This window comes from Vitis riparia, chromosome 14 (assembly GCF_004353265.1).
Source record: "Vitis riparia cultivar Riparia Gloire de Montpellier isolate 1030 chromosome 14, EGFV_Vit.rip_1.0, whole genome shotgun sequence".
Lineage (NCBI taxonomy): Eukaryota > Viridiplantae > Streptophyta > Magnoliopsida > Vitales > Vitaceae > Vitis > Vitis riparia.
In genome coordinates, this window is record NC_048444.1 from 6,986,546 (window position 1) to 6,998,120 (window position 11,575).

The following is an 11,575-nucleotide window of genomic DNA, read 5'->3' on the forward strand; positions in this document are numbered from 1 at the left end:
ACTACTAATACGTGATCGGGCTCATCCACACAACATTCCAGGACAAGATGGAAGTGGCGTGTCAATTGGGTCTAATCAATTTTATTGACTCAACAAGTGGTACCTCGACAACATGGAAGTGGCGTGTCAATTGGGTCTAATCAATTTTATTGACTCAACAGGTGGTAACCAATTTTAGATTCTAATTTGACCATGACAGTTCCAAGGTAATGAATGGTTTAGAAAAGTAGAGAAGGGTTAAATAGATTGTATAACGTGTTGCCTATTTCATAATTAGATTATATTTGATCACGTTTATATTGAACTATTTAGCCGACCCTAGCCTTTCGATATTAATATGAACAAGCTCACCAATACAAATTATCACCCCTACCCGGAGGTTTTGAGTTCTCACTTCAACCTCCGTCTTGCAATCCACAGTAATCATCAAACTGCCTATTAACAGAGAAAAAACAATAAAAAATAACTAAGTGAAAATAATATCTCACAAGCCAACATCTCGTCAACCAAAATGATTTTTTGCATTAAGGATATACTTGCCATGGCAAGCAAGAAGGAATACACTTACAAGAGCCTCAAATTTGATTCAGTCGTATCCCAACAAAAGAAAAGGACAAGAATCTAACCTGAAAGAATCTTAGTGATTAAATATGAACATCCAAAAAAATGAGGATTCTAGTTTAATGGCTGAGGTTGGCTTCCCATAACAGTATAACCAATGAGTCTAGTTTATTGGTGACGCTATTTCAGGATTTCAATTGAAATACAATCGTTCTCTGAAGTATATTGGAGTATATTGAAGACAGTCGTCAATAATGTGTTGAGTTCTAGCCAGCTTTGCATCCCAACTTCAGCCAGTCATACAGCAAGAAGCAAGGGTGTCTGGCATTAATAGTATCATATTTGTCCATCTTTAGCACACAAGCGTTCTGAACAAACAAGAAAAACAAAAGGCAGCACATTAGTGTTTAGTTCAAACTGAACAAATAATTAGAGAACAATGACTTTGTGGAAGACCAAGGAATAGGTTGCTTCCACTGCTGCCTAAATCAACCATCAGATCAACACAAATACTAAATTCATATCCAGCAAGTATACTAGGTTCATAGTAGCAGATAATCTAAGTGAATAATTTCGTGTACAACGCTAAAAAGACAAAAGAAAGAAACAGTAAAAAATTAACAATTAAGATCATCTCACTCAGTTATGTTGTCCAGAATATCCCCAATGTTACAAGATTTTCCCCATATGATCGCAATTCAATCATAGTCACAAAAGATAACATTAATCTGTGTCTGATTGTGTGTGTCTGTGTGTGTGTGTGTGAGAGAGAGAGAGAGGTGAGAGCAAAAGATAACAAAATGAACACCCATGATCATCTGACTGGGTCAGTCACCTGGAACCCTCAACTCAAGTACGTGTCTCCAATATAATGGTAATTCAGGTACAATACACAAAAAAACACTAATAATTATGTGTGCATGAGTGGCTTGTAGATATGCAGGAAGAGGGGGCAAAGGAGTGTGGTAAGATAATGCAGAGTAGGAGTTGCTTTCTATTATCGATATTAAGTGTCTATTTGGTAATTGTTTTCAAAAACAGTTTTTTGTTCTTGAGAATAAAATAAAAATAATAATAATAATAAATAATAAATAAAAAAAACATGTTTGACAACTAATAAAACAATTAAAACATATTTAAAAACATAGAAAACAAGTTAAATAGAAATTTGTTCTACAAAATATCAAAGGACAAATTTCAAAAATTGTTCTTAAAAATTGTTTTTTAGAATTGTTTTCGAAAAACATTTGCCAAACAGAGCCTAAATATCTTCAAAAAGTTTCAATTTGATATCAAACAGGAGACGTCAGTTCGCAGCATGCATACCTTCAATTTCACAACAAACATCCCCAGATGATTAATGACAGTGGATTCTTTAGCCATGCAAATGTTGAGGCAAATACAAAAATATGTTCATATGCTTCTTTTAATAGGAAAATGATTAATAAGGGGTTGCTTATAGATGCATCAAGAAAAATAAATGATTCCACTGTGCTTTCCACAGCATTTGAAGCCACAAAAACATCTACCAACAAAGTAACACCCAAAAAACAACAAAAAAAACAAAAACAAAAACAAAAAACTACTGCATAATATTGAGCACAAGCAATGTTTATTATTCCAAGCAAACATTAAATACTTAGGAAATGACAGCCCAAGTACCCATCTCTAACTTAAACCAAATGGTAGGAATCCAGCATACAACGATAAAAGAGATATGGCTTTTCTTTGTTTCTCAAGTACCACATAAGAAATTTGGAGATATAGCCTAAAACTAAATGTCAAATTACTCTAGCTAAACCATGATGCAACAGAATTTATCATTATAACACCACCAGATAAAAAATAGATATATAGCTCATAAAATACCAAAAGCTAAGCAGAAGGGCATGAACAAAGCAATAGAGTTATAAAAGAAGGCATTATCTAAAGACACGTGTATAAATATTTCCAACAGTTAACCAACTAATAATGATAGATGGTGTCACAGGTTCCATCATGATGATTTCTAATCTCAAGTCAGGGCTATTTACATGCAACTTATGAGCTAATGGGTCAAGAAAGAAGAAGCCTAATATGGAAAAATACTTAGCAGCCTATACATGCCTCTGAGAAGTGGCTTGTGGATTCAAACATCCCAACCTAGCAATGCACAATATTTGAATCCACAAGCTACTCTAACTACATTCTCTTTTCACAATAATGAATGATATTCTGCACCAAGTAAGGATCAGGCTTGTTTTGTCCCTTTGTTTTTGGTATACTCCGTGTAACCTTTTCTCTAGCCTTTTGGCTCTTAATGAATTTTCTTTACCTATTAAAAAAAAACAATAATGAATGGTATTCTGGAATAAAGTCCAAAGAGAAGAAAAGAGTCCTACTCAGATATTCGTATGCTAAAATCATTGAGGTTCCCCATGCTGACATGCTGAAAAGCCTTGGACCCAGCCCTCTGTATAAACCTTTCCAACCATCATCTGCAATCAAACCTTTGAAAACTTGTTTTGTGGTTGTTTTTCTACCTTCATGTTCCAAGACCTATGAGTGCACAAACAACTTAGTTAAAGAAATCAACCAAAAAAAAAAAACCGTTACTTGGTCAAACATAGAATGGCAGGCCAACAAAACAACATAATCAAATTTAAAAGCTACTTATGAACATAAATATGAATCTCAATTTAAAAAATTTTCTAAGCTAAGGGTCTGATGCAGGAGATATAGCAACACCAGAGACTTAATTCCAGTAAAGTTGGCCTTTCAAAATTTCCAATATCAACAAATGGGCCTTTCTGCCATTTTCTGTAGCAGAAAATCTGTTTTTTTTTTTTAATTTCTTAATCTGTAAGTTTCTAACCTAAAATATGCATTCTAAAAAACAATAATTAAATTAGTCAAAACTTTCAAACTATGTTATGCCAATTCCTCATTCTTCAACTAATTTTCCAAGAATAATTAAAAATCTTTCATTTGGATAAGTTGACTCTGGTTTAGACACCAAGTCTCTGTACTTCAAATGGTGTAGCAATCCTTGGGTCAAATTTTGTAAGGTTCAACCTACTTGTTCTTTAGATTCTAGAAAATTCATGCTATGCTATGCTAGTTTAAAAGGGATTGAATGCAGTAACTTGTGGAGATCATCTGAATTTAATGCGTGGCCAAGATGTTGTGATGTTTTAAATAAAGAATGCTCACATTAGACTCTTTGTGATGTTTTAAATAAAGAATGTTTGCATTAGACTCTTTAAAACAGATATCTATCAAACTTTAGAGACAGAATAAGAGAGGACCATAAAATGCTGGCAAATAGCCATTTTACCTATCTTCCAAATTGTCACTTTCCCAACAAAGCATTGGTAGACAATCCAAGATGCCTTAAACCCAAAGCTCACCAACACTGAGCATGGAATCAAGAACAGAAACATGCAATAGGTTGGCAAGCATGCCAAGACACTTTTGGATAAGACAAGTGACCACCTTTTCGTAAATACAGCTTTCTCTTCCCTCTAGCAAACCTCCTATCAAAATGCTCCAGTCCAGAATTATGAACTATCCTGGCCTTGTCATGGAAGTCCCAAATTAGTAGTAGGGAGCAGAACCGAGTCAACCGACTAACAAGGATATCAGAATGCCTTTTAAAGATTTACCCATAGTTGTGGCAGTCTCAAAATAAAGAATAACACTAGATTTCTCAGCTTCAATTAATTAGTCTCATAGAAAATTACTAATACCGTCCACATTGAATGATTGTGAATGTGAAAATTACAGTACCAGTTGTCTACCATAAGCATTAAATAGGTTCCTCTGTTTCCTTTCTTCCTTCCCACACCCATCTGCACAAGTGAACACATCAAAATTCAGAACAGCACTTCCACCAGCTACCCTAGAAATCCACCGGCTACTGATACAGATAGGGAGATGGGATGGGGAACACTGCTGCAGCCCTGGAGTATGAAGATAAGATAACACCTTTTGTCATCCCTCAACCGTAACCCTCCCTCTGCAGTGTCAGGACCCTTCCTCAGTCACCTAGTTCTACCGAAAACCAGAACAAGGTATCTCACTGAAATTGAAATTGCAATAAGAGGAAATATAAGTCGATATCCAAAATCACAACATTAACTCCCTTGACGACCATTAAAATCAATCAGTTACTAAGAGATAGGGAGATGGGGAAGGGTCAATCTTCATCGGCACCTAGGGCTATTGGAAAACCTTAACAAGGCATCTTTCACCACAAAATGCAAGCGAATACCCAGTTTTACCTCATGACATGAATTGATGTGATCCAAAAGAGATAGAAGAAAGCTCCAATTGGCAGAGCGCATCTCAGTATCCTCTTATATGCTATGACAAGGTCCCAACTCTTCGATCTTGAAATTCTTACATTCATTTCCCATAAGAGCTGCATTTAAAATTTTCCTTCCTCCTATCAAGGTCTTTCAATGCTACAGACCAACTTATCCACTACTTCCTCTAAGTAACACACTATAATATAGCAAAGAGCTAAATAGTACCAGCAGAACTAATAGGTTAAATGTAGTTCTTCCACTCCCCATAGCTTTGGAACCAATGTATTCAAACTAATATTCAAATTTCTCTTGAACAACCCCACCCCCCTTCCTAGAAAGCAACAAACATCTTCATCACAACCCCCATGACCATAAAAAAGGTCATGTTAAAGTAACTCAAACCCAATGCCTTATCACCATTACAAACTCTCAACACTAGTAACGCCTCCACCAATTAGAAAGTCCTCTCTCAATTGCCTCAAAGCCTAACCCTCATCTATGCCCCGTCTCCACCTCTTATCCTCTCAATAAAGCCTCTCATGGAATTGCACAATGCCCAATTCTATATCTTCCACCATAGTACCTAGATTCTATTAATAACAATTTATTGATATGATTAGAGTATCCTGAAAGTTAGCAACCCTAACAAAGAACTTTAGTTTTTTTTTTTCTTCTGTCCCTTTCCTTGAGGCTTCAAGCAACCAAAAGATCTTTTCTCCTAATCCAAGCTTTGTCAATGTCCCCTTTGTAATACTCCATATGTTAATTAATCAAGTTTAAACCCTCCTATCTCTCCTCCAACTTAATTTCAACTTTTCACTTTTCCCCTTCTCAATCATCGCAATGCCTCAACCCTTATCAAAACCTCATAATTTCCACTTGTTCAATTCTACCTTTGGTGCCCTCAAACCTTTGCCAAAATGAAATTAGACAAGCTTCAAAGTTGAAACCATCCAACCACCATGTCCCCAACTCCACAAAAACTTCCCCCTCCAGTGTGTAAATTTAGAGCAAAACATACATGGTAGGCTCAAATCCTAATAGATTAAGCTTATAAAGAAGTTGATTACTCAACATGGTACCAAAGGTCTAATTAACTAAGGTTGAAGTCCTCACCTCATCCCCAACTCAACTTCATAATTTAAATCCTAATAGCTTAAAACTTTTAGGAAAGTCGGTAGTTTAACAATATGTCGCACCTTTTTTAGTCCTTGCAACTCCTCAAATCAAGAATCTCCTGCATCACCGACTCAACTCCTTACCATTCTCAAACAAGAAAGAACTCCTTCCTACTCTCAAATCTCTTGCATTTGAAAGAAAAGGCAAATGGGCCAAATAATGATCAGAAGCATGATATGTTCTAGAGACATGGAAGGAAAGAAATCTCTTTACTGTTAAACCAAATGTAAAATACTGACTTTAATGGAAGATCCACCAAAAGATAACAGTAAAACCCCAATAAAATAATGCTCTAGGGACCAAGTGAAACTATTATCTTAGTGGGGTTATTGATTTATTGATAAATGAATATTTATTAATTTGGAAAGAGTATCATGTATCTACTATATTATACTCGCACATATATTGCTCATAAATCCAAAAACAATATAAGTGGTCAAAAGTTAATACATAAAAGTCTAAAAGACTAAAAAATAAGAGATAAATATTAATTGTAGGAGATAGAAAAAACTCCTAAAAGGAATGATGTCAAATAGTCTAAAAAATAAAAATGTTTCAAGGATGTGATGGTTCAAGAAAAAGTTGAAGTGAGAAAAATAGAAGTTATAAAAAGTTATTCAATACTATTATATGAATTTTTGTTTATCGTTTTTTTTTTTGATAAATTTATCGTGTTTTATATACTTCTTCAATTATTAATTTGTATTTCCTTAGGTCCTTTAAATAAACTATCATCTTACGCATTTAGTGAGGTTATTAATTTAGTACATCGGCTCGAATTGAGACATAAGATTTTATTATTTAAACAAGGCTATTAATTTATTGAATATTTATTTATTGAGATTTTATTGTATCTTTAACAAAGTAGGAAAAGGATCTCATAACTGTAAAGATGTTCTCCCAAGGGTGTCAAAGCACATTGGAATACCACTCCAAGCACCAATGCCAACCCCATTTGACTCAAACCCTACCCAGCTCTTTTCAGAAACCATGTAGCCCCACCCTTATCAGAACCATAAACACAATGAAAATCCACCTGATGTTATCCTCAAAATTTTGAAGATATCACAAGGACATTCTCCTTCCAATCCACCCTCTCACTCTACCACCCTCCTAACCCCACGTCATTAATACTATTTCTCCGACCACACATACCTCATCAACTCCTTACTAATAGCTTGCTACTTGGTTTTCAAGAGAACATGACTTATAACTGTGAAACATGAATATTGAAAGTCTACAAATTAAAGCATATATATAAGTCATGCATTTATGGAGACTTTGGATGCAAAACTCCTTCATTTGCTGATACTAACTATCATTAAATTAAAAACTGAAGTTCACTTATATTGAAATACAGGAATAAAACCTTCATGAATGATAAAGCTTTAGAATTCATTTTTATAGTAGAACAAAAATTGCAATACAAACAAACTTGTTAAACAGAATTGAGGGTTAACTTCAGATCCATCTTGGTAAAAGAAAACTGAAAAAAAAGGGAAAAGAAAAGATAATCCAGAAAATTTGATCCAACTAGATTTAACTGTACCTGTAAGCGAGTTTTAATTGTGTCCATTGGAGTTGTGATGCAGGATGCTGTAACACCTGCAATAATTGCTCCAGTAGCTTGAACTGCGACTATTGTCCCCTGGCTAGGAGATTCTTTCTCAAGGTCGGTGCCATTCCCTACGACCCTGCCCAAGATAACCATACAGTGGCATCACTAAAGAGAAACGGCACCATGCTTTTCAGTGGAAAAATTATATTGAATGAATGAACAAATGGAGAGCCTAATTGCTGAAGAAAAAGTCCTTACTAGCCTGCTAGATTTTATTTATTTTTTTAGGTAAAAAAAATAATAATAATAATTATAATAATCTGGATTATTTATTTAGACCACACTTGAGAATTACATAGCCTCTGGCCCTTCCTAGTTGTCATCAAGCCCGACAATCAAACCAGAGTCACAAAAAATCAGTTCCTCCCAATCTATGAATTCATCCTGACTGACTACCATTTCCATTATCCAGGTTTAGCACAGCAGTGGAATTTAAAGTCCATTAACTAAGTTTTAAGCATGCACATTTTGAAGTCAGAATTATTGTTAGTGGCTCTTTCAAAAGATTAGCATCAATAGAAACATGGAATCCCAACCATACAGTACCAGATAGCAAATGAGCCCTTTCAAAGTATTTAGCATTGTATAGAAAAGAAAAGAAGAAAATAAAACAAGCATGTCTCACCTCCAGATGAATCGTTGGTTTGAACCGTAACTTGCCCACCATACAGCACTAGATGGTGCATAAGTCATAACAGATAGACCAAAACCTCTATATAACCCCCGAATGCCATCAGACTTTATAATCTTACGAGCAACATCCAGGCCCCCATTATACTTCTGATGGCCTGAATATCCTTGTACCATCAACTTTTGGCTAACCTGAATAGAATCCATTATGATGAAAATTAGCATCTCAATTCCCAAACCCCACCCAAATGCTAGGTTCAAATTAGCATCACAAGGTAAATTCTCATGCATATTTTTAAGCAGAGTAAATATCAAAATATGCCAAATTTGTGATTGAAAATAGCATTCAAAATGCCCACAGAACCACATCCTAATAGTCAGATTTGTGCCAATGCAAACTAATGTCAACTTGAATCACATATTCATGGTCTAAATATCCTTGCACCATCAACTTTGGCTAAGTCAAATAGAATCAATTGTGATGAAAATTAACATTTATATTATCCCTCTTATTGGTTTGGGCGAGTTAATCCTAAGCCCCAGCTATGGCTAGGCTCAAATTAGCATCTCAAGGAAAATTCTCGTCTGTGTTTTTAAGCAGAGTAAATATGAAAATATGCCAAATTCGGGATTGAAAATCACTATTCAAAATGAAAGTACCCGCAAAACTGCATTCTAATAGTTAGATCTAAGCAATTGTGGACTAATATCAACCTGGCCACACATTGAAGATAATTAGACATTAAAAGTTCCTTTTTGGGTCCTAATAGTGCAGATGGCAGAGTACCTCACCCTGGCAAGAGAAGCCATGCAATTTCAAAACCCAGACACCCAGAACTTTATCCCTCAAACAAACAACATGCTACAAGTGACTGGACAAGAAAATGCCTGAAAAAGAGCATGAACAACATACCACATCAATTGGAACAAAGACAGCCTGAGAAAAAAGTGCCGAAGTCAGGCCAGCAATTCCATTTGCTACAGCTGCCTGGGTAGTTTCAGCTAGTTTAAATGGCTCAACCATCTTGAAAGCAGCCACTTTAGAAGTCTCTAAAGCTGTAAGGAAAATAATCCTGGCAGGAACTGCACCAGTGATGACCGTGCCAAACCCTCTGTACAAACCAGGAATCCCATCCATTCTCAGTATGCCTTTGATAACAGAAAATGCATTTCTCTCAACAGCATCCCCTGAAGCAACCTGCAGCCTGGTTTTTATAACAGAGACTGGGTACAACCCCATTGTAAGCCCCGTAAAGAGGCCTGCTCCTACGACATAAAACTTAGTTTTATCAAGCCTGCAGAATTAGGTAAAATGCATAAGCATAGAACTTACAGATATAAAAATCACACAATAAAATGGGAAATAGAAATAGAGTGCTTAAGGGAACAAGATAAAAATATCAATCCTCAAAGGATTCAAAAAGTGTAAATAGACAAAATGTGTAAGATGACCTCATTTCAAGGAACACCAACAAACCAGGGAAGAATTGATTTAGTAAATACATGTTTTTATTTGCTTACCTTGATTGTCCGAAACGTAGTGAATTGAAAGGCCTAGTAATGAATAGGCCCAAAATTTTATTGACTCCTTCGAGTCCACCTTTTCAAATAAATACAAACTAAATCTTGCATGGTTTCGGAAACCATGTTGCCACCATATTTTAGTCAAGTTCATGCAGGCTAGCTAACCCCATGAGCTTTCTATAGTTGTACCAACCAAATAATACAGATAGCACCTACTCAGAAAATTAGGTCTAATATGCTTGATGCCTTTGGTAATTTGCCACAAGAAGAACTATCTGTGTTTTCTTGGATATGTTTAGTGAACAAGCTAAAGAACCCCTGTATGCATGAAATATGTAGCAGTGTGGAGGGGTATCAAAAACATTTACATAGTGCTATTGATAAAAATCCATTGACAATTGAAGCCATGATAAAAAATGTTGGCCACCATAGAAAATGGTAATAAGAAAATAGTTTGGCACCATTTTTCGAAACTCTTCAAAAAAAAAATTATAACAAAATAAAAAAAATGATCAAATGAAAAAAACAAGAAGAAGAAGCAGAAGAAAAGAAGGTCCCATTCCATTGGCTGTGGCATAGGTTTGTGTGTCTCCTACACAATGGAAGCATTCTATTTCAAATACCTCCAAACTCAATTCGACGTAATAATTCCCATTTATTCTGCATTCAAGATTGAACCCTAAACCAACTCCTCCCCCTCCCCCCAAACACAAAAGAGAGAGGGAGAGAGAGAAGGACAAAACTCAGTATATAAAAGTTCCCCTTCTTTTCGTTCCCTTTCTTCGCAACCAAACAGATCATAAAAATCCAACATTTCCCGTACTCATTGGCAATATAAAGAGACGAAAAAAATCACAATTAACACATAATCAAGAATCAACCAAGCAAAAACAAATTAATTAAAGAAACAAATCGAGATAAAATCGTACTTGTCCCAGTTAATCTCGGCTTGTCCGAAGGCTTGAGCTCGAGTAACAGACGAATCCATGAAGAAAACCGCTGGTCCGAGCCGAATCCGAAAAATCTAAGGGAATCAAGAAGGCATTGTTTTGGGAAGAATGAAAATGAAGAGAGTTTGTGGGAGGTCTTATACTCTGAACAATTTCAGACTTTCCAATTAACAAGGAATGAATAAATCGCTGAAAAGGACTTCTTGTTTGGGTTCTCAAACTTCAGATTTCTTGGAGCGAAAGGAGAAATGAGAATTCGTTTTGGGAAGTGGTTTTTGTTTTTCTATTTGCTTGCTTCAATTGACAGAAGACTTAGGTCATTTTTGGCGGCCGGATCCTCTACGGTAGACCTTGAACGACACCCATCTGTATATGGGCTCTTTGGTCATTCTGTGTAAAAGTAGGGCTTTTATTGGTATTTCGTGCTTCCCACTTCCAGGGCATTTGCCAATCAGGAAAATGCAACCCACCCTTAATCTAAGGATTAGAGTATCGTAAATCAGCCTCCCTTGTTAACCGTTTAAAAGCGTGTACCGTTCTATTTTACGGTTACCGTCCTAATACCCGTTCCGAAAGCGATGTTTCATTTGTAGAAGGAATCGTTGAGTTTTTATTTTGGTTAAGAAAATAATTAAAAAGATTAAAATATGTTTTTAAAAAATATCTTATTTTATAATAAATTTTAAAAAAAAAAGTCCAATTTTTTTTTAAATATATATATATATATATATTTATTAAATTTAAGATATTATATTTCATTAAAAAAATAAATACATGTTTTACGATATCATTTCCAATAGAATGTGATATTGGATTTATCTTTA

General features: G+C 35.3%; 1 protein-coding gene across 3 annotated transcripts; it reads right to left on the bottom strand.

Annotated features, from left to right (window-relative positions):
• Positions 1-497: 497 nt before the first annotated feature.
• On the bottom strand, positions 498-11,082 carry LOC117930217 (solute carrier family 25 member 44). Of its 3 annotated transcripts, none has more exons than XM_034850743.1 (6): positions 10,731-11,077; positions 9,191-9,543; positions 8,273-8,469; positions 7,579-7,723; positions 2,943-3,099; positions 498-929 (listed from the first exon to the last, which is right to left on the bottom strand). In XM_034850743.1, exons 2-6 carry the CDS (start codon positions 9,515-9,517, stop codon positions 898-900), a joined length of 858 nt encoding a protein of 285 aa, XP_034706634.1. In that variant the 5' UTR covers positions 9,518-9,543; positions 10,731-11,077; the 3' UTR covers positions 498-897. The 3 variants fall into 3 exon arrangements, 2 of the variants coding, with proteins under 2 accessions (XP_034706634.1, XP_034706632.1); XM_034850741.1 differs by having other exon boundaries at positions 9,191-9,572; positions 10,731-11,076; XR_004653870.1 differs by lacking the exon at positions 498-929 and adding an exon at positions 3,878-4,117 and having other exon boundaries at positions 3,021-3,099; positions 9,191-9,572; positions 10,731-11,082.
• Positions 11,083-11,575: the final 493 nt, after the last annotated feature.

Coding starts and splice junctions, on each gene's coding strand:
- LOC117930217 (XM_034850741.1), bottom strand. CDS start 10,789: ATGGATTCGTCTGTTACTCGAGCTCAAGCCTTCGGACAAGCCGAGATT. Junction 9,573..10,730: donor GCCGAGATTAACTGGGACAA/GTACGATTTTAT, acceptor CTAATTCTGCAG/GCTTGATAAAACTAAGTTTT. Junction 3,100..7,578: donor CAATTAAAACTCGCTTACAG/GTACAGTTAAAT, acceptor GTGCACTCATAG/GTCTTGGAACATGAAGGTAG.